The following is a 27,221-nucleotide window of genomic DNA, read 5'->3' as shown; positions in this document are numbered from 1 at the left end:
ATCTGTGTTTTTCTTTTAGTCTTGTTTTCCTTTAAATGACCTCAGTGTTTGTCTTTCAGACGTCGGGGAGGACGACACCAGCAGCGACACCAGCAGAGCAGAGGTGAGGAGAGTCAATATACAATAAAACATAGTCAAACAAGGAACATAATACAATTTGAGAATCACATTTACTCATTTAATGACTAATGTTACATATGACTAGGGCTGCACAATGTGGGGGGAAAAATCGAGTTGCGATTTATCTTATAAAAATTGAGTTTGGTTTCAAATGCATTTTTTTATAATTTTTTTTAATAGCTCCAGGTTTGCTCTGCTTGTCTACAGGGTTGCATAATTTGGCTTAAGATTTGTGATTTATATATCAATATGAATATATAATAATAAATAAAAATGACAAAATAAACTAAACTAAATAAGAGTTATTTCATTGTAAAATAAAAATATTTAAGTATTTAGGCAGAAAATTAATACAATTATTTTACAGTAGAACTGTAAAATTACCAAAAAAAAAGTGCTTTCAAACCATCAAGCTTTTATTTTAGCAGAAAACCACTTAAAGCTACTCTTTTGTTGATGATGATTTTAATGCGCATTCTCGTTACAAGTTTGATAAGATGGTTGGCAAACCCAAACACAAATTCTGCCGACCGAGACACTGTAAACACCAGATAAGCATGAGCTGCTTGTGTGTAAAAGAACACAGTGCTTCGCTGCACTTTAACACACGCAGCGCATATACAGTATATATTTAATTCATTTGATAATCACTACGATTTCATTTTTATTTCGATTAATTGTGCATCCCCAGGATTACATAGAATCCATGAGATTTGCTTGGAAAACTGGTTAAACTTAAACTAACTGGTTATCTGGACCCAGTCGGGTGGTTCAGACAGGTCTAGTTAATACATCAACGATTGATTGATTGATTAATCTACTCTTGCTCGACATAGATCACAGGAAATAGGCGACATGTTCACCAAGAGCATGAGAATGGGCCGATGGAACGTTCCAGGCTGTTTATGTGAGAGGCATTAATGTGTAAAGCCGTAACTTGGCCCGAATAACGGCTGTAAAGTGGTAACACGCCACTGAAATGTGTTAACAGGCTGTTGAACATACGTTACGGGTGTTTTATTAGGGTTGTGTACATACAGCAATTCACAAATGTACACAGAGGAAATAAAGACGCCTACACAATGCAAATCAAGGCTTTGCGAAAGTCACTTTCTTATGCATCAGTTGAGTTTCATTAGCATGTCAGTGCCCTTAAACCTACAGGACGTCACCAAAAACATCTAACGCTCATGAAAGCTGGAGCTCTATGTGAGCCTGTCATTCACAAAAATTCACAACGTGTGTATCCCCAGAAAACTAGGTTTAAGAGAGTTGTGTTTGTCTTAGGTTAATATTCAGTAATATTATTGATTTTCCTGCACTGACACTATCGGATGAGAACAAAACTTAAACTGATTTGAGCTGCATGATGACACTATTGACTTAAATAGAGCTGCTTTATAGCTGAATCAAATTTGTTTCATAATTGATGAAATTTGCATTGAACGTTTTTTTTATGATTTTGATGAACTATGGTTATTGAACTGAAGCGAATCAACACTGAACAACGACACTAGAGCTGCTTTACAGCAGAATTTGAATTTGATAAAGTTTGCATCACTGATTCTGTTATTTTCCTGTTTATTACCGTGATGCTGCTTTGAAACAATCTGTATTGTGTAACGCGCTATATAAATAAAAATGACTTGACTTGTAGAGCGAAGGGGGCCGTCTGAGGGGCCGGCGGGGCGGGGACATCAGTCTGAGGAGACGACCCGTGCAGAGAGAGACCTTCCAGGCCGGAGATCCCTTTCACATCAGCCGCAGGGAGAAAGAGGAGTTGCTCGCTTTCTTGAGGAAAGAGAAGGTGAGAGAGACACGAAATAGCAAACTTCCCTACTATATAGTAGGCGATAAACAGTGTGTGACAAAAGAAGTATGTCCGAATTCACAGTACTCATAAAAGAGCAGGCAAAACGTATCCGAGTGACCTACTACTTCTGGCGAGATTCTGATGTGTTGATATGATGGACACTTTACTATCCCATGAGACCATGGGAGAGGATTTGTGAAGGTCACATGTAGGTCACATGATAAGAAAAACATGGCGAATGTAGTACGTCCGGATTACATTCATACTATATAGAACAAGCTGTTTTAGTTATTACTTAGTTAAAATAAGTACTTACTCAAGAGAGTGTGCAATTTCGGACGCAACCAATCAGACTGTCAATACAGTACAGTAATGTACTATCAACATCATTCATGGTGGAAAAGTCATTTACGGATAAATAAGATTGTCTCGTATATTGCTTACACTGTTAAACTGTACCTTACTCAAGTAATGGATGAGTTTAGGTTGCTCCGGGCTAGTAAATAGGGGTGTGACGGTTAGCATATAACCGTGAGACCGACGGTTATAGTTGAACACCGTCATTACAAATCTATAACCGCCAAAACCGTGTTATTCAAATATTTTTTACAAACATTTTTTATCATAGAGAATGTTTAAATACTAATTAAAAACAATTGTTAACAGTCTGTGTTATTAAGTGTGTTATTTGTTCTACGTCGTTTCCAACTGTATTTGATTCTTTGCCAAGCGACCGCCAATCATTTGAGATAGAAATAAAAGCTATGATATAGTGATGTGCCATCATTATGAGATTTATTAAACAAATGAAAAACATTTGCAATAATAAACATTAGCAATGAACATTTGCAATCGGGAGTAGGGCTGTCGCGGTGAAGGATTTTCCCTTGCGGTAATTATGAGTGGCTCAATAGCGCGATATGCGGTTTTACCGCATTTATTAATTTATTTTGATTTATTTGTTGCTATATAAATAAGTGTTACGATGTGGTCAGCATGCACAAAAACGAGTACATTTTCAGTAACCAAAAAACCGAAACTAAACAGCGTATCTGCGCATTGAAATCCTGTCACTCAGCGCGCAGTTGTTACGGCAACGGACTGTCTTTGAGTGAGTCATTAAACCATTCATTCAACAACACGTTCAAAAACGCTGATTGATTCATTAAAAGATAGTAATGAAACAAGGTTAATTGTTTTTAACTTTGAGCTCCACTTTTCAAGGCTCAGCTGACCAGCAATGCGTTGCATAGGTAACGCTGAAGCTTCACTTAATAGAGACAAATGGCATTGATTCAATGCGTGACTCACTGAGTTTTGTTTCCCGCGACCGCGAGTTCCTCGCGCTGTGGATGCTGACCAGCGCTGTCGCTGATGCCATTCATGGTAAATACCCTTTATTTTAAACGTTAAAAGGATGACAGGACAAATATTTAACTTTCCTTGTACACGGCAACCTTTACACGAATATGACTTGACCTCAAAGACAGACGCAGGTAATCGCACGCGCTCAGTCGATCTCTCTCATTCACTGTCTGTTTAGGCTTACGTGCAAATCCACGAAGCCTCTGTACAAATCACCATGATAAAACCATGACCACCACGTCTTATTATCATTATTAACTTATTTAACATTCAATACACATGCACGAAGTTCAAAACAAGAAGGGTATAGCCTTATGAAAAAAGAAAACACGTGAATATCGCGGTTGCTGCGGTTACTTGAATTCCTCTGCGGTTGGCTTGTCAGTAGCGCGGTACTGCGATATTGCGGTTATCGCGACAGCCCTAATCGGGAGACATGGTTTTTACCACTTAATGAAGTTTTGTTTTGTAAATCGTCAGACATGATTTTTACCACTTCATTAAGTTTTGCTTTGTAGAATTTCGTTTTGTACAAATTGTATCTTAATTTTAATAAATGTTTCATCAACCAATTGCATGTATTTAATAAATAAAAAGAACATTGAACACTACACAAATATTAATTTTATTCAAACTAAGTTGTCCTATAACAGACAAACGTCGCAACCCCCCCCCCCCCCCCCCCCCGACGACGACGGTTATGTTACGAACTGTCACATTTGACTCACGTCATAACCGTCATCACCAATTCTGAGTCCTGAGTTCTGAGTCACCAAAACCCACTCCTTTCTTACCATCCACTGCATTATCTTTCTTCTTCGATGATCTGTTTCACTTGAGTGTACGTCACAATAAGGAAGAAAAGATCTGTTACTACTTACATTATATCATGACTTTAATGTAGTGTGTAATGTACTTTTTTTTTGCTCACGGTTTTGGGCACCAGCAACGAGTCATGGACATTATTCCACAAATGCTGTCGAACTTAAAGGGATAGTTCACCCTAAAATTAAAATTAAGTCATCATTTCCCTTCAGTCATGCCCTTTCTATTATGGACCATGAAAGACATAAAGAAGTCTCGCTCCATATAATGTCCATCAAAAAAACATAAAAGTATCACAGAATAGTCCCAATGTGACACGTGCCGTTTATTCCAAGTGTTCTGGGGGTATACGATAGGGTTTGGTGAAAAACAAATAGAAATGTAATGTATTTTTTAACAAAACTCTTGACTTTGGCCGACATGCTCGTTCGTGAGACTCTATTAGTGCCGTAGTTCACTCCGTTCTCGTCCAGAACAAGCACAAAATGTGAAAAATCAAGATTAACAAAAACACGACATGAAATACAATACCTAGAAATCCCAAAAAACTATCCATGTACTTTCCTCACTGAGTCAAATATCACCGGACCGGAACTACGTTTGTCTGATCAGTTGACAGGTGTGAACGTGAAAACAGATATATATCACCTCAGAGAAGAAGGTACATGGGTTGTATTTCATGTTGCTAATTCTAATTCTAATTCTTTTGTGGTCCATAAAAGAAAGACGGCCATCAAAACTACACTAGGGGTGAATAAATGATGACTTATTTTAGGGTGAACTATCCCTTTAACTTGTATTGAACACGGAACATTCCTTTAGAGACACAGAGGGAAAGTTTTGAATCGCTGCTGTTGAAGGTTGAGATGAGTTGAGTTAAAGATGAGTGGAACACTCACATCCTTACGCCTAAGTTGCCGAATGATACAAATGAGTGTGTTTATGAGGAATGGAAAACAATTTAGTAAACAGATCCGAAACTCTTGAGTTGAATGCATTCTGTTCTGTTCTGTTGTGTGTGTTTTGTCCAGTGAAGTAAGTGGAAAGTGAACATCAATGGAAAGTCAGTTGGGTTGGGTTCGCTAAAACAGTGTGTGTGTGTGTGTGTGTGTGTGTGTGTGTGTGTGTGTGTGTGTGTGTGTGTGTGTGTGTGTGTGTGTGTGTGTGTGTGTGTGTGTGTGTGCGTGTGTGTGAGCGAGTGTTTGTAGTAGTAGAGTGCTTGGCCACATTGTGAGGCCCTGTTTCCTGTAGAGGTGTGTGCTGTGAAAGTGTGTCGAACAGTGCAAACTCAAACCAGCTCTGAAGTGTCTGTGTTAAAGGGTAACTCTCACCAAAATTGAACCTTGGCTCTTTTTGTTAATCTACCCGAGTCAAACTACTCGACTACTAGATCGACTACTTTTGACTGACAAAAGTCCAGCCACCGGAAACACTAACTGATAAAGTGAGTCATTCAAAACCTTTCTTTTTAGTAAACTCTGTGTACACAAACAATGTTGTCAATGGTCAGGTTCATGTGTGGAGCCTCTGGTGATACTGAGAGCAAAGTTTCATGTTGTGTCGAGCCTTCTTAGTGTTTTAAAAATAGCGATTTTAATGCTATCATAGAAATGCCCCAAGCACTCCCATTCAAAAGGCAATTTGACCTAAAACGAAAATAAGGTCAATCTTAAAAGTGGCGTTTCCATTCTAATTATGCTTTTACACGAAAGTTTGACTCGGGTAGATTAACGGAAAGAGCCTAGGTTCAATTTTGGCAAGAGTTACCCTTTGGCAAGATAATGACAACACCTTTAATGATATATATTTTATTCCTGTGCCGTTTTATTTGTTTACCATATACTTCCCATTCAAATAAGTCTCTCAAACATGTAAGGAGTATGTTTTCTATCGTTTTTTGCATTCTGACAGGAATGGTTTATATATATACATATTTATTCAAACATACTTATCAGTTATCTCACTAACAAACCAAATCGGTCATGTTTACACCAGTCTTGGTGAAGTCTTGACCAACCACAGTTCGCTTTGTAGCTTTTTACACTACCGTTCAAAAGTTTGGGGTCAGTAAGATTGTCTTTTTTTAAAGAAATGAATTATTTTATTCAGCAAGGATGCATTACATTGATCAAAAGATTTTTATTTCAAATAAATGCTGTTCTTGTGAACTTTCTATTTATCAAAAATCCTGGAAGAAAAAAAAGTATCTCCGTTTCCACTGAAATATTAAGCAGCACAACTGTTTTCAACATTGATGATGATAATAAGACATGGTATGACAAATCATCATATTAGAATAATGTCTGGAGGATCATGTGACACTGAAGACTGGAGTAATGACGCTGAAAATTCAGCTTTGCATCACAGGAATAAATTACATTTAAATATATTCAAATAGTTTTTACCATTTATTTTACTGCATTTTTTAGCAAATAAATGCATCCTTTTTCGATAGTCTGTTTCATTCTAGTTCTAGTACCTAGTTTATTCGCTACTAAGGGCCTCAGAGAAATAAACCTGGCAAACTTTGGCAAATCCAGCAACTAGTTCTTCCTCAAAAGCGCTGGTTTTATCTTAACTTTGTAAACACGGCTTTGTCTCCTGTCAGACTGATGAAAACCGGTGCACCTTGACTCCTTGCATAAAAGCCGACCAATCAGATTTTTGTGTTCAATATGCATCAAACGGACTCTGGGTGGCCCTTTAGTACGCCGTAAGACTGAAACTAGTCTAACCCGTCTATATGACAATAATTCTGCTCTCTAAGTATTTGTATTCAGGATTTCACTCCACCGATTTACTTTGAATCATAAATGAACACCCTTGTGTGAAATATTTCGGCTAATATAATCATCTTTTCAGCTACCAATTAGAGCATATTGCTCTTAGCTCTGTTTTAACCATGTCATACGCACCTGGTAATGGGTGATGTTAGTTATAATGCTCAAAACAACCCTAGGAACTAGATAAGAACGATTGTCCGAATGAGTGTTTTGTGTCATGAAGTATTAAAGTGTGTGTTTATCCGTGTCCTCGGCTCACCCAGCGAGGGCTGTTTCTCTCGGGTCGGGGAGACTCCTCCCACTGCAGCCTCTGGATCTCATCAAACACTGGCGCAGCTTCAACAAGACCTGATTACAAACATGTGTGTGTTTCAGAGAATCGCACATGGTGTGTGAAGCGGTTTAGTTTATGTAGACACTATAAAGAATAATGTAATTACTTGCAAAAGTGTTTTTCATTTGTTTTCTTAAAGAGTTTCCTTTCTCAGTGTGTGTGTGTGTGTGTGCGTGTGTGTGTGTGTGTGTGTGTGTGTGTGTGTGTGTGTGTGTGTGTGTTTGTCTCTTTTATTAACAAGGGTCATAAATCGTGGCTTAATTGAACCTTCCTGTCTTTCTCAGCACCATTGACAGTCGAAACGTGAAATTCCTTGCAGCGAAGGAATCACACACTATCAAATCTAAACCTGCACAAACACCCTCTCTCTTTTCTCTCTTTTTGTCTGGTCTGCGCTCCGCTCTCGTTCAGGTTTTGTGACGGACGCCCTCCTGGCCGATATTTGCAAACCCTCTGTGACCAATCAGCATGGAGTCACGTGACCCACGATTCCCAAACAAAGACATTGTGTGTGTGTGTCTCCCCCCCTTTTCTGTTTTAAAAGTGTCTTTTTGCCTGCATACACACCACACACATGAACACACACACAGCTACCTGAGGGACTGACGATCAGACACAGCAGCGTGTGTGGGTACGTGTGCACTGTGTGGAAAAGACACATTTACTGATGTGGGTGTGTGTTTAGCAGAGGATGAAGGCAGAAAAGGCTGACATGGCTGTTTGCATGAGTGTGTGTGTGCGCATGTGTGTCGCTTTAAACCAAACACAAGTACTGTAGCTCTGTAGTTTTATAAAGACAGGCCAGCTTACTGCTTCCTGCAGTGCACACTGTGCACTGTATACTATACACAGCAAATTAGTGATCAACATTTTAAGTTGTTGTATGCTAAATAATGACCTCATGTTTTTTGTGCATGGAACTACATAGTTATTTTGCATTTTTAATGTAATTTTGTTTTAAAAACTCTTGTTTTGATAGTGCGATCAAATAAGTCAAATATGTTAAAAAACAGAAAAGGAATACCAAGTCAAATGCATTGTGTAGTATCTTTGGCAAGTGTAGTAGGTTATTTGTGTATTCCATGCAACAACAAAAAAGCACACTGCATACTTAAGAAATGGTACTAGTAGTATGCTTTTGTGAACGTAGAGTAAAAGATTAGCCATTAGAGTGAAATATAGATCTGTCTATGCTTTTTTCTTGCTTTTTTTTTACTCTTCTGTATGTTTGAGTCACAGACTGATGCGTTTTCTTGCTTCTTTTTTTAATGGCATTGATGGTCACTTTGAACTGAAAGGAATTTCACTAAATTCTTACACCATTATGTGACAAAGTAGAGTTCCTCAAACTGCGGTAAATGCAAGGGGTTCGTGAGTTGATGAAAAGCTAATAATTAAATCATAAAAATTAAATATAGATATAGATAGATAGATGTAAACTGTATATATACAGTATATATAAAATAAAAATAAAAACAATCAAAATTGTTTTTTTCCCCTGCATGTTATGCGACTTACTGATTTCAGAGAACAATGAAAATGCTGATGTGTTGTTAAATTATTTTATAGACATTTTATATAGAAACAAAACACGAACAAATTCCTATCTGTGAAATGAGATACTAGTAACACTTCCACTTCAGCTGGCTGAAAACGCTTTGGTGGACACATGGCCTAAAGAAAGAGAGAGTGATTGGGGATAACAAATATAAAATGTTGGCTATACTAGAATTCTATTTGTTAACACTGTCAACACAGTAAAAAATTTAGAAAAATAGGCTAAATTAAATACGACATTTAACACTCAAAATTATAAGCCAAAAATAGTTGTCTCACTAGCTATACTGATAAATTAAATCTTTTTTTTAATATATCCTTCTCCCATTCAAAGTGTACCTGTATTAGGGTTAAATTCACAAATATTTCACAATATTACTGTTATATAACTGTTATATAACAATATAACTGTATTTTTGATCAAATAAATGCAGTCTTGGTGAGCAGAAGAGACTTCATTTCAAAGCATGACAAAATATTGCCAATCCCAAACTGTGTTTGATAAAGTGTCTAAATGCTTTACCAACCGGAGTGACGTTTGTATAGAAATGAGCCTGAGAGACTTTAGGGTCACGGTGAGGATGGGGTCAGAGGTCATCCACGCCTGGGTCACGATCATAAAGCTCTCAGCCCTTGAAACTTGTCGTAAAGCCAAGGGTCGTCACAGAGTCCGAGGGGTCAGAGGGCGTGTTCGGGTCATAGTGGGAGACGTTCACATACTTTTCATGAGAAGCTTGCTAAAGATTTCCTCTTGTAGGCACAAAGAAAGACTTACCATTTATAGAGTGCCAGTGAAGTGTTTTTAGGAAGCTTGCATACTGTGGGCTGCAGCAGGAAATTAGGTAATCTGTTAAGACCGCATTTCCCAGGGTGCACTGGGCCGTTTGCCAGGGACTGCTGGGTAACCACCAACACAACCACTATAACGTCATGGAGACACGACTGGAAGAGGACCGGCAATCTGCCTCAGATAGTTGCTCTCTTCCAGAACCTGGTGAGCTGCCTACCTAGGGAGTATTTTAAGGCATCATTGGTGCGTTCGATTGGAATAAAGGCCATTCCAAAAGGTAGGCGGCGATGTTATGCTGCCTTCTGAAATTTTGGCCAAATTCGAATGCAGCATCGCGTATATTTATCACGAGTGATGCGATCCCAGAATGCATTGCTCTGTGAAAAATTCTGTTAAAAAAAACAAAAACAAATAGGTTATTTTAACCAATATTTGTGTGTTTGTGCATCATAATTATGTGTTATGTTTCCAGCATGCTAACATCAAACTCTCTTGTAACAGACATGAGGAGGAGACAGAACAATCACATAAAAATGAATGAGAGAAATCATAATGCTCATGACGGCCGTAGCAATCGTTAAAAGAGCAAATCGTCTTGTGACCGGTTTTGTTTTGGTGTACAAAAACCTCCAGCTAATGTTTTTAAGGTGAATGATTTGTAATAGAGAAGTAAAATATTTATAATCTGACAAAAAAAGTATCTTCTGCTTACCAAAGCTGCATTTATTTGATCAAAAATACAATAAACATTGAGAAATATTACAATTTAAAAGAACTGTTTTCAATTTGAATATATAGTGAACTGTGATCTAAGCTGTGTCTTCAGTGTCACATGATCCTTCAGAAATCATTCTAATATGCTGATTTGATGCATTTCTGATTATTATCAATATTGAAGTTGGGCTGCTTAATATTTTTGAGAAAACCATAATGCATTTTTTTCAGGATTCTCTGATACATTTTTTGCAACATTATAAATGTTATTATTTTTATTTGTGATCAATTTAATGCATTCTTGCAGAGTAAAAGTATTCACTTCTTTCCAAAAAAAGCAAGGCCACTCACTTGGGTTTGACCTAGTGTGTGTGTGTGTGTGTGTGTGTGTGTGTGTGTGTGTTCATGTTCTTGAACTTGTAAATCTAATTATATTTCTGTAATCAGCAGCACTTCCAGACTACACACACATCTCACAAGAGTACAGATGAGAACAACATGACACACATTTGCATATGTGATGATTATTCGTTTTTCTGATCAGATCGCCAAACTATATGCATCATGTTTAAACCTTTATTTAATGCTGAGCGTCTGAGATCCAGGTCCATCTTCTGCTTCCATCCCTCACGTGATAAAAACTGTTGGACTGCACTTTCTATAGAGTTTATGTGTCTCCATTGACCCGTCAAACAGGCCTGTCTTTCTGTATTTTAGTGTCTCTGTTTCGGTGCGATTAGCTGCTCTGTGGTTGGCCGTTTAGCGGGGTTAAAGGTCAAATGAGGCGCTTATGACCTTCCTGCAAAAGTTCACACAAGAGGAACCAACAGCTGCTCAAAGGAATCAAAGTTTCACTCTCACATACGCTAGTTAAAATAGAAGCCTAAGCATCGAGAACGAAACTTTTTATTTTTGTCAGGATGCTCAAACGGACAGAGCAATGTTTTGAATTGACTTTTCAGCGAAACTTACATATAAATGGTTTACTTAAAGTAACTTATTCAGGATATGAGAAAAGTATTTTAACATTTAACAATGAAAAATGGCTAGTGGAAACCGTTATTAGAGATCTCATTTGTAATTTTCCTTTCCTGAGTCAGTGGTGCTGGATCTATAATGTTGTTTTCGAAGTCATGGGAATCTTGTTGACATCCTCAGAAAGAGTAGAAACTGTGTGCCTCCTGCCAAACCCACAGCGTTTCTAATACGCACAAAGTTATTCTTGAATAGACATACACAGAGGGGTGTTTGATATCGACAAAAAAATATATATTTTCTGGGATTTTCTATGTATCCATCATCTTTTGTGTCAAATTCTTACGTTTAAGACACAGTAGAGCTGTTACCAATCAAATGAAATCAGTATTAACAAAATTCATCTTTGCAATGCAGAGAAACACAAGCTGCATCTGAAGTGGCATTTAGATGCATTTACACAGACTGTAGATAAAGGGACATGCATGCATTTAACCTGCAGTTACAAATGCATAAATAATGGTTTCATGTTTTAATCATAAAATGTTGGAATATTGAGATTTTTTAATTATTTTTAAAATCTATTTTAAATGTGAAATTAAAACCGCCAGTAGGTGGCAGCAAGTTACTGTTATTGAGTGAGTCTTTGAGCTTCAACCGATTCATTCAAACACCTGATTCATAAAAAAAAAAAAAAAACCTGATTCATTCAGGAATGTAGCACTTGACTGTCTTAATGAGTGAGTCATTGAATCATTCATTCAAACGATTTGTTCATTCAGTAGCGAAACAGTCCTGTGGCTTTTAGTTTGTTTGGAACTATTTTCGATGGCAAAATAGAGCAAAAACAGGCAATATTGTGTCTAAAACGTAAATCACTTAATATTAACTTCTTGTTTACTGATCTGTTGTATAAAATCTATATCACATTTGTAATCATGCTGATATTTGGAGATAAAACGGCACTCTTCGTGTGAAATTGATTAACTATATTAAATGACATAGAGAGTTATTTTTCCCTCATCTTGAATATTTGGGGGCTTTTTAAAATGCATTTTAATAGACTATATCACGCAGTGCACTCTAAATGCGCAAGCACAACTAGTCTTTTGTAAAGGATCATGTGACACTGAAGACTGGAGGAATGATGCTGCTAAAAATATTACTGTTTTTACTGTATTTTTAATAATGCAGCCTTGGTGAGCAAGAAACCACTTTAAAAAACATTACATTTTACTGACCCAAACTTTTGAATGGCAGTGTAACTCGACATGACTTTGCAATAAAAAGACTGTAGAAACAAAGATTATGAAGATGCATATTTACTCAGAATCATCATGCATGTGAATTGAAGTGTAAATGAAGCGATTCTATGAACAGTCTAAACTGTTGGATTTCTACAGTCCATGTAAACAAGCATTTATTTTCAGGATGCCAGTAATTCTGGAGTCTAATACACACACACACACACACACAGACATCTTGTCTCCTGTTAGCTGAGAGTTTGTCCTCACATGACTGTAAAAACCTGTAGGCTACATTTCCACAGTGATTTCAGATCAATATTTACTGAAACACACACACACTCACACATACAATCAAGTGTGTTGTCTTGCTAGCAAAAGAAGTTTACATAAAAACGTGTCTGCTTTTCATTTGGAAGCAATCCGAGTAAAAATCCTTTGTGTCTGTATTACACCTTGTTTTGACCGCATGTGTTTGTTGTTTCCGTGTCTTTAAGGAGGAGAAGACCCACCCGCTGACCACCATGAGTGACACGATGGACGACCAATCAGCAGTGAGTTCTCAGAAGGAGGAGGAGGAGCCAGTCATCAACCTCCCATCCACACCCACACCTCAGCAGCAGCACACTGACCCCGCCTCCCCAACGGTTGCCATGACGCCTGAGCCGCCTCCTGTCGCCTGCGGCAACAAGGTGATGGCGAGATCCTCCGAGATGGATCTGGAGTACGAGGTGAATATCTGTGCTGAAAACAAGAGGCACTCTTCATTGGTTGTTACAGCTCTTTGAATAGGGTACTGACTTGAATTGAAAAAACAATTCAAGGTTTTTAGTTCAGTTTTATTATGCAAGATAAACTGTTATCTGACATGAAATTAAATGTTAAAAAAACGCAAATGTTTTACATGCATTTATCAGGATAATTTTTGCATCAAGTTTTGGTTAAAAAGATGCTATTTTTAGCTGTTTCTACGTTCATTTGAGAATTTATTATGATTAATATAAATAAACAAACAGTACAAATGTTATTATTACAGATTCTATATTATTTTCTTTAATATTTAGTATTATTGCAAATTATTTCTTAATTAGTTATATTTTTATTTATTAGTAATCCCAATAAAAAATAGTCATATTTATAGTATTGAATGGGTCAGAAACACTGGGATTGTGGCTTATGAAAAAGTTACCATTAAAGGATTAGTTCACTTTTAAAAACATTTTTGCTGATAATTTACTGAAGGTTTTTGAGGAAAACATTCCAGGATTTTTCTACACAGAATGGACTTCAATGAGTCCGCCGGCATTTTGACAGTCAAAAATAGTCAATCTCCGAATGCAGCGTAACAGGGAGGAGAGTAAAGATGGAAAGCTCCTAAAGCTTAGTTCCATATAAATTCATGGATAATTTGTTGTTTTGTCGTTAGTGAAAATCAATATTGACCTTGTATTTGAAAAAGGATCCTCATATAAGAAGCAATACTAAATTCAGAGTCAGTTCATTCGCATTCGGAGATCGACTATTTTTGACTGTCAAAATGCGGGCGGACACAGAGACAGTGAGTTGTTCAAAACCTTTCTTTTTAGTAAACTCTGTGTACACAAACACTGTTCTCAATGCTAGAGTTCATGTGTAGAGCCTCTGGTGATACTGAGAGCAAAGTTTCATGTTGTGTCGAGCCTTCTTAGTGTTTTAAAAATACGGTCAAACTTAAAAGTGGCGTTTCCATTCTAATTATGCTTTTACACGAAAGTACGCCTCGGGTAGATTAACAAAAAGAGCCTAGGTTGCATTTTGGCGAGAGTCACCCTTTAAACTGAAGCTGATGATTCTCAGGACGGCCGTGGGTTCGGGATCGGAGAGCTCATCTGGGGAAAGTTACGGGGATTCTCCTGGTGGCCCGGGCGGATCGTGTCATGGTGGATGACGAGTCGCAGTCGGGCCGCTGAAGGAACCCGCTGGGTCATGTGGTTTGGAGATGGCAAATTCTCAGTGGTGAGTCAGTCGCCCAATCAGGATCCTTCATGAGTGCTGATAACACACATTACAGTGAACATCCCTCCCTCTCTCAGGTGTGTGTGGAAAAGCTGTTGCCCTTGAGTACATTTTGCACATCTTATCATCAGCCCACCTACAACAAACAGCCCATGTACAGAAAAGCCATCTATGAAGTTTTACAGGCAAGTCAAACATGATATTTATTGCCCTGGTCAACTGATAGTGACACTAATGTCTTTGACTAAACTAGATCTTACACATGTAGTTTTCATGGATGTAAATAGGCGTATAGACCAGCATGTGTGTATTTTCTCATGCTGTTTGTGTGGATCTGCACAGACGGCGAGTACGCGTGCAGGAAAACTGTTCCCTGTGTGTGTGTCCGCGGACGACTCGGACTCGGGGAAGAGTGTAGAACTGCAGACTCGGCAGATGATCGAATGGGCCAGCGCTGGGTTCCTCCCCTCCGGGGCCAAAGGCCTGGAGCCGCCACCAGGTACCAGCTCATTTCATTTATAGTTTATTATTGTTTATTGTTTATTATAATACTTCATTACTACTACAAACATTATTTTACAAGTTATACATATCAATATAATTCTAATTGTATTTTTTTTAATCAATGACATTTATTTTATTTGTATGAATTTATTATTGATTTTATTTTGGGCTTTATTTTCGCACACTTATCGTGGAGTTAAGCATGCACCATTTATCAAATATTATGATATAAGTTATACATATCAATATAATGTTATTTATTTTAATCTTTATTATTTTCTTTTATTTATTTATTTTAATTAATGGCATTTATTTAATTTTTATTAATTTATTATTGTTTATATTATTTATACAAATTTATTTAGGGCTGTCAATAGATTAAAAAAAATTAATTGCAATTACTCACACAGTTTTTGTGCGAATAAACACTTAATTAAGCATACACCATTTATCTTTAAACTAATCTAATCTAACTGATATAAATTACGTTACTGACACAATTTCACATGATTCAGTCATTTATTTGCATTCAGTAATTTTAACGCAAAGGATTTTTAATTAATCACATGCATTAACGTTGAAAGCCCTAATTTTATTATATTTATTATATGTTTTATTTTAATGATATAAATGATATTTATTTTAATTCAATTATTATTTGTCATTATTTAATGAATATTATTTTATTATTTATTATATTTTGTTATATTTATTATTTTTTTTATTTTCAAGATGTAAAAAAATATAATTCAATTTATTTTAATTTAATTCATTATTTATTGTATTGCTCAAATAATGTTTTGGATAGCATAGACCTAATAATTCGATCTTGGAAAAATTTGATGATAAATTACTGATTCCCTGAGAGACTTTTGATTGCAGACAAATCTGAGCACAGATCTCTTCTGAATTACTGGGGACTTATTCAGTACAAACATCTGAGAAGCAAAAGACTTTTAACTGCTATCATAGAAAAACAAACGAGATATAAGAGACATTGCATTTCTGTGTGTGTGTGTGTGTGTGTGTGTGCTCTAGCGGAGCGGAACCCTTATACTGAGGTGTATCCAGAGATGTGGGTGGAGCCTGAGGCTGCCGCGTACACAGCTCCGCCCCCTGCCAAGAAACCCAGGAAGAACAGTGTTGAGAAACCCAAAATAAAAGAGATTATAGATGAAGGAACCCGAGGTATCTCAAACACACACATGTGCCAAAGCAAACTGTCTTCACATTTCGCAGCGATTGTTAACACACGTTTTGTTTTCCTCAGAGAGACTCGTATATGAAGTCAGGCAGAAGTGTCGCAATATCGAAGGTGAGTTTGCTGTTAAATGTGACCTTTGACTAGGGCTGGGCGATATGGAGCAAAAAATATATCTCGATATATTTTGCTATATCTCGATATACGATATATATCTCGATATCTTTACAGGAAAAATAACCCCCCAAAAACTACTGCAAAAACAAATATGCCAAATACCACAAAGTCTTTTTTATTGAAGTGCAAAGAGGTAGGCAAGTTCATGTAGGAACAAAGTGCTTCTGCAACATTTTTAAATAATAATTTTTTTTATTCTTTTTTTTATTAAAACTAACATCATAAAGTATGATTTTTTTTTTTACTTTGAGCAATTCTGGAGCTATAATTGACTCTTCTTAGGAGCATATAAAACAAAACAGCTCCTTGGAAAAAATGAAATGTAATATTGTAGTAGTTATAAACAAAGGTTTATTTTAGTTCAGATTAACATTTGAGGGCAGCAATTGTATTCATAATGTCAAAATAAAACCAACGTAATGTTACTTGAAGGCATTATAGCCTACTATTCCTGCCAAACTTCCATGGTTGCAGTTAGTGTTGTTACTACAGTAAATCCATGGTGAATGTTGCAGATCTGTGGACACTGGATAGTTCATTCATGGCACAATGTGTCTTCCTGGTTTCCACGCGCTGTTTGATCCGTTAATAACGGAGAAATGTGAATGTTTCTCACTAGATCTCGCAGCGATGTTATTACTTCTGTGGCGAATTCAAATGCTTTCTTTACTGGATCTCTTAGCGCTGTGTAGTAACAGTGTCGCATGATCACGATCGGCTCGCGCTGCACTGGTCCAAACTGATAAACGGTCCTTCAACCATACAATAACGAGCAGTTTCGTTCCGCTTGTATTACGCTTGCCATTTGATGTTGGGCAATGTTGTGGTCGCGCCGGCGTCTCTTACATTATGAGCGCGCTTGCCACACGCAACCCGCCTACATTTGAAATAACTAAATTTTGGTCGGCAGGAAAAATGCGTACCGAAAACCGAACCGAAAGCCTCGTACCGAACGGTTCAATACAAATACATGTATCGTTACACCCCTAATCTCCATATAATGGAGCCAGTTGTCCTTTTTTTTTTTAGACGAGTTCTGTAGCCTCCGGTTGCGGTGTTGAATGAGACAACACGCGAGGGGAGGGGGAACAAAAACAAGGAGGCGGGGGCGAGCACACAGAGAAGGCAAACAAGGAAAGTGGCGAAATCAGAATTAAATATAAACAATATATCGATATATACGATATGTCAAAATCCATATCGTGTTTAAAAAATATCTCGATATATTTTAAATATCGAGATATCGCCCACCCCTACCTTTGACCCCTGGATGTTTGCCCTTTTTAAACAAAACTCACTTGAAACATAACATACTGTTTAGCATAGATTTGGGCATCATCAATACTTTGCTTCTACATTAAAAAAAACTATTTTCTATGCAAAAAAATCTTCACAAGTCGTGAGTTCCAGTTTGTGTGCTTGAAGTACATACTACGCATATTCATGAGTATGTAGTAAACCACCAGTATTAGGACATTAGAACTGCATTTTGATACCACAAACCTCCTTTCGGGAATTACACAAGGGCTAGTGGTCAATATTACCATTACAAATATATCCATGAATGTGAATATATGTATTTCCAAAAGTTAAGAAATGTAATAAAATATCTTAACTTTTGGAAGTCAGTCAGGAAAGAAATCCTGATTGATATTACTTCTGGTTCATTTATCACATTAGAAACATAAAGTCAAGTTGAGCACATTGCATTGTGGGATACAATATATATAGTCAGAGTGTCATAGGACAAAATGTGCATACTGTGCATAGTATGCATACAGCATAAATAATATGGTACACTAGCATACTATTCCAAACATCATCATGGAGTCTTTTTGTGTGCAGATATCTGTATATCCTGTGGAAGTCAGAACGTATCTCTTGAACATCCTCTGTTTATTGGAGCCATGTGCCAGAGCTGCAAGGTACACATGCACACATTTCCACCTGTCAATCAAGCCCATTCTGACTTCTGATTGGTTCTGAGGTGGTTTTCTGTTCCCCTGCAGAATTGTTTCCTGGAGTGTGCGTATCAGTACGACGATGACGGTTATCAGTCGTACTGCACCATCTGCTGTGGAGGAAGAGAAGTGCTCATGTGCGGGAACAACAACTGCTGCAGGTGTGTATGTATGGGGTTTTATCTGTATCTCCTGCTACGTCCACATTAATCTGGATATATTTTAAATCAGTGCTTTCATTTCAAAGCGATCTCTATCCAAACTAGCGTTAAAGTCGGCGTTCTTCTTTCTTTCAATAATCTCAATTTTCGCTGGACAAAAATGCCGTCTCAGTGTGGAATAAAGTTTAAAGGCGCAGTGTGTAATGTTTAGAGGCAACTAGTGGTGAGGTTGCGAATTGCACCCAACAGAAGTTACGGCGGCCGACAGGAAAAGATGTCGTCGTCTGAGACTGCAGAGAGTAGCCAGTTAAGCAATGAGGTTTCTTTACAAATATAAATTAAGAAATTAGGTTTACTTAATTATTCAGTAAAACTATTTGTTATCGCAAATATTTTATTCGCTGTCTTTTGCTAGCTTCTTTTCACGAAGAATAAAATAGTGACGAAACGCGTTTGTCCGTTTAGGGCCACTGTAGAAACATGTCGGTGCATTTCAGTGTGGTGTGTGTAGATAGAAATGGCTCATTCTAAGGTAATTCACGAGTTCACACTTACAAATAAGTCAGATAGAATGCATATTTGGCGTGCTGTCCGAGGAGAGGGCTCCGGGCTCGGTATTTGGCCCGAACCCAGAGTACTCCCCCCGTATTCCTGGCTGTGAAAGAACAAGCCAAGAGTGAGGAGTCGGGGTGGTGGAGGGATGCTGAAAACTGTCAAGGAAGTTAGGTGAGTTGACAGAGTGAATATATATATGCTTCCTCTCATGCTGATAGGGTAGACATGGTAATTGTTTGATGAGTTGATTGATTGATTGCTTGATTATTTGAACGTGCTCCTCCCGAACTTTGTTAATAAAACATCATTAAAAACATATCGGTTCATTAAGTAAGGCCCTTTATACACCACTGAAAACATAGTTATGTATATGATATTGCATTTCTGTCAACAGATCCTCCTAAAGATCAACACAGTGCACCTTTAAAACGTAGAGAAAAATGTGTTTTCAAATGTATCTGGATTAATGTAGACGTAGCCTGAGAGAGATCTCTGAATCGATGTTGTGTGTGTGTAGGTGTTTCTGTGTGGAGTGTGTGGATCTGCTGGTCGGGGCCGGTTCGGCACAGGCCGCTATCCGTGAAGACCCCTGGAACTGCTACATGTGTTGCAGCAGGAACGTGTCCGGGCTTCTGAGGCGCAGAGACGACTGGACCACGCGACTGCAGCTGTTCTTCGCCAACAACCACGACCAGGACTTCGTGAGTTCAGCTAGTTTGGAGCAGTTTGGCAACTTTGACATCTTACAAAATAAAGTCGCCTTAATTTTTATAGCGACTTATACAAAACACATTGTTTCAAAGCAGCTTTACAGTGATAAACAGGAAAATATCAGAATCAATGATGCAAACTTCATCAGATATGAGACAAATGCAAATTCTGCTGTAAAGCAGCTCTAAAAAGAGTCGAGTCATTATTCAGCGTGAGTCAGTTCTTTGTTGCTGTTGCCAAAATGAATCATATATGAAACGAATTCAATTCAGCTGTAAGGCCGCTCTATAGAAGACGATGGTGTCATTATTCAGCTCAATTTAGTTCAAGTTTTGTTCTCTTCATTCATTCAAATTGATAATATTACTGACTACAGAATGTTTTTTAAAATACCTTTAAAATATCACTAATGGAAGTTTAAAAAAGCAAAATCTGTTTATCTCTCCCCTCTCAGGAACCAATGAGGTTGTATTCTCCAGTAGCGGCAGAGAAGAGGCAGCCAATCAGAGTGCTCTCTTTATTTGATGGCATCGCTACAGGTGAGATCACACCTGAAGACATTAAAGTGATGATAGTTCACCCAAAAATGAGAATTCTGTCATTATTTACTCATCCTCATGTCGTTGCAAACCCGAAGACTTTCGTTCATCTTCGGAACACAAATTAAGATCTTATTAATGAAATCTGAGAGCTTTCTGTCCCTCCATTGACAGCTACGCAACTACCACTTTGACGCTTCAAAAAGTTCATAAAAAGATCGTAAAACTAATCCATATGAATTGAGCGGTTAAGTCCAAATTTTCTGAAGAGTGTGGTAGATTTTTCCCTAAACCCAACTATCTGGGTCGTCTCCAATTGACGTTTTATATAGTCTACCTAACTAACTTGCTTCCCTAACTAGCTTTCTTGCTGCACAGCAATGATCGACAAACAGACTTCAGCAAATGTCCTTTAAATGCTTTAATCACGGCCGGAAGAGTTCCCGAGCAGTTCTCAGGGAATCTCTCCCAAGAAGCAAGGCCGGAGGATCTCAGACAAATTCCATTGAGAATCCCACCAGCTAACACAAATACAACAGTTTTTATAGAATAAGGTGGTATGGCTCTGCACCTGCACTGGATTTGTGGCACGCCGCTCTGGGTCAGCTGGCTGCCCTTGAACAACTGTCCTATAGGTTTCTTGATAAAGTGGAGGAGTATAACTTGAAATGGGGGAAGTATCATTCGTACACTTTGGACGTTTAATGGCGTTCTGGCTCATAAACATAGCATTTAACTAGAAAACATGACTGATGGATACATTTTGATAGAATACTGTACCTACATATAGGCAAGGTTGTAAACTCAAGGGCTCTGTGCATCACTGTCTTTTTTTTTATTTAATTTTAATAATTTTCTAAAATGTATTTATAGTAAAGTTTTTGTCTATGGTCGCGTTATGTCTTCCTTTCATTCTATTTTGTTGTATGTGTACTGCTTCATTTTTCTGATGGATTTGTGTATGTGTTTAAATGTAATTTAGGTAAAGCAAACTTTGTTTTAATGAATACTTCTTTGTTAATCACAAGGTTCAAGCCTAGTCATCTGTCTAGTTTCATTTCCCATATTTGTTATTTTTACACTCACACAACCAAAGTCAAAGGGGTATGGCAACACAACATACAACATTCAAAAACACAGGACAGAACGTTTTAGTACATTTGTGTTTCAAAGTGTTATCATGTTAGGCCTAAAAAGAGAAATAAGGTTAGATGTTAGAAACATATTAGTTTGATATACAGTTTACTATTTTATTCATTAAAAATCCACCACAAGAGACACGATCGCTTTATATGATAAACAGATTTAATTTAGTCTTTTATTCACATATTAACATTTATCAACAAACATAAACTGGAGCTCAACCGAACCTGCTTGACGCGCGAGAATGAACCTCATCGGTTCTCGCATGTTCGCTTGAGCTTCGTTTACCACAACTGATGTGTGAACTGATGAATGTTTATATGTGAATAAAAGCCTAAATTCAATCTGTTCATCATATAAAGCGATCGAGTTTCTTCAGAAAATTTGGACTAAACCACTCAATTCATATGGATTAGTTTTGCGATCTCTTTATGAACTTTTTGAAGCATCAAAGTGGTAGTTGTGTAGCTGTCAATGGAGGGACAGAAAGCTCTCAGATTTCATCAAAAAGATCTTCATTTGTGTTCCTGAAGATGAACGAAAGTCTTACGGGGTATTATTATTTTTGGCCGAACTATCCCTTTAAGTGTTAACTAAATATCAAAATGAAAACTACTAGAACCTAAAATTAACTGACATAAATAAATGTTTCGAGTCATCTATGTAAATACGAAGTGAAATTTAAAGTCAATTCACAGTGTTAGAAAATGTAAATAAAACTATAACAACATTGCACATATTTTTTTTTCTTTTAATTTTCAGTGAGCTATCCGTTTAATCAAACACATGTGTTAGCGTGAATATGTGTGTTTTTGCTGTCAGGGCTGCTGGTGCTGAAGGATCTGGGTATTCAGGTGGACCGCTATGTGGCGTCAGAGGTGTGTGAGGACTCCATCACGGTGGGGATCGTGCGACACCAGGGACGGATCATGTATGTGGGCGATGTCAGGAACGTCACACGCAAGCATGTGAGCATGTGTCTTTCTCTCTGTCTCGCACTGTGTTTTCTCCTGGACGCGCTTCTGATGTCCCTCTCTGCTTGCCGTCCCGTGTCTCTAGATTCAGGAGTGGGGGCCTTTTGATCTTGTGATCGGTGGAAGCCCCTGTAACGATCTATCCATCGTCAACCCTGCCAGGAAAGGCCTGTTCGGTACGACACCCAGTTTGAGATCCATTTCCGGCATCAAAACCACAACATCTGTGTGTGTGTATTCGAGCTGTACGATTAATCTTTGAAAATTTGCTATCGGAAGTGGGATCAAAGTTTATAGTTCAGATATAAACACTGATGTTTACGGCAGCGATTAAATAAAGTAAATTACCTTTTGACAACAGCTTGACGCTTCAAATAAAGATTGTATCAATTAAATCGTTACACCAGTAGGTGGCGACAAGTGACTTTTAAAAAAATAGACTTATTGAATCATTCAAGAGATTCATTAAAAAATGCTGATTCATCCAGTAATGAAACAAGTGAAGTATTTATGGGTGAGTGACTCACTTAAACCAATTTTAACAAAAATAATTCAATATATTTTTTAAATAGACTGCAGCAATTAACATTTTGTCAGAAGTAAATATATTTTGTTTAGTTGTCTATTCAGAATCCTGGGAGAATCATGACAGTTTATCCAGAATCGTGCAGCTCAAGTGTGTATTGATGCATTTGTGTTGTAGTAAGTGTTCGTCTGTGTGTGTGTTGTGCAGAGGGCACCGGGCGTCTGTTTTTTGAGTTCTACCGGCTGCTTCACGAAGCGCGACCCAAAAACGGAGACGACCGACCGTTCTTCTGGCTGTTTGAAAATGTCGTTGCCATGGGAGTCAGTGACAAAAGAGACATTTCACGCTTTCTGGAGGTGTGTTTACACACACACACACACACATACATTCATGCCTAAAGTGAATCATGTGTGCTATTCATCAGCGCTGCCCTCTTGTGGTTGTACATGTAACAGTGTTTATGTACAGTGAGCACAAAATGGATTTGGACAATGAAAAATGTTTGAATTTCACATTTGATGAAATACTTTTTAATCTTAATTTTCGACATTATTGTTTTATCAATTAAAACCTGACTTATTTGTATTCAAGTGGGATGTGGGTAAGTTTAGGGACAGGTTTAATGGTATGGGTAGGTTTAAAGGAGAACTCCGGTCAATTTTAACATTGATCTCATTTTTTTGTAAATTTGGAGTGCTGTCAGTACAGAGAACAACGACAAAAATCGGTGTTGCCTACACCGTGTTATCCTCTTTTTAAAATTTTCACCCTGTTGACTTCAATGGGGCAAGTTTTAAACCTGCTTTTAGCCTCTTAACATCCTTAATGTGTCATTACAAGTGCACAGCCATGTGAGTGATTCCTTCAGAGTGAACACGGGTGAATCTGACTGCAGTAGATGTGAAAGATATGAATAAAAGTTATGTTATTTCAGCCAGCGCACATACCTGTATTTACATCCTGTTTTCGGTTGAAGTCCACAGTAGTCGATTGTCGAGTTCATGCGCATAGGTTTAGTACGTACGATCATGCGCCCGAACTCGACAATCACTTTGAAATTAAATTTTGGTATGTTTTAGCTTACCTCAAGGGCATCCAAGATGTAGGTGTCTTTTTTTCCGCAGTAGTTTCAATTTTGATATTTTTAGGTCAAACCGTTCTTGTCTGACAGTCATATCATGCAGATATATAGACATATCATATCATGCAGGCCATCAATGTGTACTTACGATTTGGAATTGTTTAATTTGGACGATGGGGAATTGTTTTAATTTGGACTCTGTGCATGCTCTTTCAGATAGTGACCATAGACCATAAACTAAAACATACCAAAATTTAATTTCAAAGTGAACTATCCCTTTAATCACACAGACAACTCCATGATCATGTGACTACAATATGATTATTTATTTTTAAATAATTTATTTATTTAGGTCAGTTAAGAAAAATTAATTTTAGAAATTTAAATATCCACCTTATTCTGCTCAGTCTAAACAATGCGCGCTGCCATGACGACGACTCCGGTTGCCTACTTCCGTTCGTAGCGCTTGACCTGTACTAGCAGCGAGAGAATGAGTTCAAGCTCCTCGTGTGCTGTTGTTATTTGTTTTAACAATTCAAAGAAGATTTCAAACTTTTTAGAAACTGAGTGTTTCGAGCATAAGATAAGAAGGAGATAATGCCCATGTCCGATTCCGTATCAGATGCATTCAATAAAGTAAACGTTTAGAGTGGTTAGCGTTAAAACTGAACTTCTCTCGCTACTAGTACAGGTCAAGCGCTACGAACCGGAAGTATGGAACCGGAGTCGTCGTTATGGCAGCGCCCATTGTTTAGAGCAGAATAAGGTGGATACTATTAGTATTTTTTTGACATTCAGGCAAATATCCAAATGCGTTTTGGAGTCACAGTATATACAAATTATTTTCAACATTGATAATAATTATAAATGTTTCTTGAGCAGCAAATCAGATTATTAAAATGATTTCTGAAGGATCATGTGACACTGAAGACTGGAGTAATTGATCACAGGAATAAATTACATTTTAACATATCTTCACACTTAAGCCAGTTATTTTAAATTGTAATAATATTTCACAATATTGCTGTTTTTATTGTATTTGTGATCAAATAAATGCAGCCATGGTGAGCAGAAGAGACTTCTTTCAAAAACATATTGAAGGCCTGCGAATACTGTTTAATGAAACTCTCATTGACAGTCATTTTGTAAAGAATGAATGTACTTTTCTGAATTTCCTCATATAAAATATATATGTATCTCTGTGCTTCCAGTGTAATCCAGTAATGATCGACGCTAAGGAGGTGTCGGCCGCGCACAGAGCTCGATACTTCTGGGGAAACTTACCTGGAATGAACCGGTACAATTTACAATATGAGTGAGATTAGTTATTATTTATGAGGCGCCACGTAGGATTTAAATCAAACTTCGCTTATCAATACATACATAACACACGTGCATATACACCTATAAATTACTCGCATATACATGTATACTATTGGATGTTCAAAATACATATATGAAATACACGTGCACACTAATATGAAATCCATACCAATACATATAATGTTAGTCATGAATGCATATACACTTGTGAATAACTTGCATATACATATAAACTTGACGCACGCATACACCTATAAATACTCGCATATACATATAAACTTCCATGCATATACACCTATAAACACTCGCATATACATATAAACTTCCATGCATATACACCTATAAACACTCGCACATACATATAAACTTCCATGCATATACACCTATAAACACTCGCACATACATATAAACTTCCATGCATATACACCTATAAACACTCGCATATACATATAAACTTCCATGCATATACACCTATAAACACTCGCACATACATATAAACTTCCATGCATATACACCTATAAACACTCGCATATACATATAAACTTCCATGCATATACACCTATAAACACTCGCATATACATATAAACTTCCATGCATATACACCTATAAACACTCGCACATACATATAAACTTCCATGCATATACACCTATAAACACTCGCACATACATATAAACTTCCATGCATATACACCTATAAACACTCGCACATACATATAAACTTCCATGCATATACACCTATAAACACTCGCACATACATATAAACTTCCATGCATATACACCTATAAATACTCGCATATACATATAAACTTCCATGCATATACACCTATAAACACTCGCATATACATATAAACTTCCATGCATATACACCTATAAACACTCGCATATACATATAAACTTCCATGCTTATACACCTAAACACTCGCATATACATATAAACTTCCATGCATATACACCTATAAACACTCGCATATACATATAAACTTCCATGCATATACACCTATAAACACTCGCATATACATATAAACTTCCATGCATATACACCTATAAACACTCGCACATACATATAAACTTCCATGCATATACACCTATAAACACTCGCACATACATATAAACTTCCATGAATATACACCTATAAATACTCGCATATACATATAAACTTCCATGCATATACACCTATAAACACTCGCATATACATATAAACTTCCATGCATATACACCTATAAACACTCGCACATACATATAAACTTCCATGAATATACACCTATAAACACTCGCACATACATATAAACTTCCATGCATATACACCTATAAACACTCGCACATACATATATACTTCCATGCATATAAACCTATAAACACTCGCATATACATATAAACTTCCATGCATATACACCTATAAACACTCGCACATACATATAAACTTCCATGCATATACACCTATAAACACTCGCACATACATATAAACTTCCATGCATATACACCTATAAACACTCGCACATACATATAAACTCGATGCGCGCATACACATCCATAAAACACTCGCGCATACATATAAAATAAAACGTGGATGCATGCTTTAGTTGTGTATGTATATGCGAGTGATTTCATACGTGGATGTGCGTGAACTTTTCAGTGCAAACGGAAGGCATTTCAGTGTAAAAGGAAGGCATTTCAGTGTAAAAGGTAGTCATTTGTGCGTACACGGAATTAACCTGCCTTTTTGATAGTTTGTTTTCCAATTTGAAATGAAATAAGCATTCGTTTAAAAAAAAAAAGCCTAAAGCCTCTTATGTTGTTGATTTATATTTCAAACAAGAATTCGACATTTGCTCGCAATGTTTTTCTTACAA

At 37.2% G+C, this 27,221-nt stretch overlaps 1 protein-coding gene across 4 annotated transcripts in view; it reads left to right on the top strand.

Moving 5' to 3' along the window:
- dnmt3aa (DNA (cytosine-5-)-methyltransferase 3 alpha a) overlaps positions 1-27,221 on the top strand; it is a 60,002-nt gene that overhangs the window by 21,830 nt on the left and 10,951 nt on the right. For all 4 annotated transcript variants that reach the window (XM_079888582.1, XM_079888581.1, XM_079888584.1 and 1 more), the window contains 16 exons: positions 60-103; positions 1,778-1,927; positions 13,018-13,251; positions 14,357-14,515; positions 14,593-14,700; positions 14,858-15,014; positions 16,058-16,207; positions 16,290-16,334; positions 18,243-18,322; positions 18,407-18,519; positions 19,592-19,775; positions 20,240-20,324; positions 22,290-22,435; positions 22,527-22,617; positions 23,175-23,323; positions 25,260-25,345. In XM_079888582.1, the coding sequence (XP_079744708.1) occupies positions 60-103; positions 1,778-1,927; positions 13,018-13,251; positions 14,357-14,515; positions 14,593-14,700; positions 14,858-15,014; positions 16,058-16,207; positions 16,290-16,334; positions 18,243-18,322; positions 18,407-18,519; positions 19,592-19,775; positions 20,240-20,324; positions 22,290-22,435; positions 22,527-22,617; positions 23,175-23,323; positions 25,260-25,345 (1,981 nt within the window). The remainder of the gene's footprint in view (positions 1-59; positions 104-1,777; positions 1,928-13,017; positions 13,252-14,356; positions 14,516-14,592; positions 14,701-14,857; positions 15,015-16,057; positions 16,208-16,289; positions 16,335-18,242; positions 18,323-18,406; positions 18,520-19,591; positions 19,776-20,239; positions 20,325-22,289; positions 22,436-22,526; positions 22,618-23,174; positions 23,324-25,259; positions 25,346-27,221) is intronic.

Source organism: Squalius cephalus (genome assembly GCF_949319135.1).
Source record: "Squalius cephalus genome assembly, chromosome: 12".
NCBI classification, from domain to species: domain Eukaryota; kingdom Metazoa; phylum Chordata; class Actinopteri; order Cypriniformes; family Leuciscidae; genus Squalius; species Squalius cephalus.
Note: the sequence above shows the minus strand (reverse complement) of the source record. Positions and strands in the feature narration are given on the sequence as shown.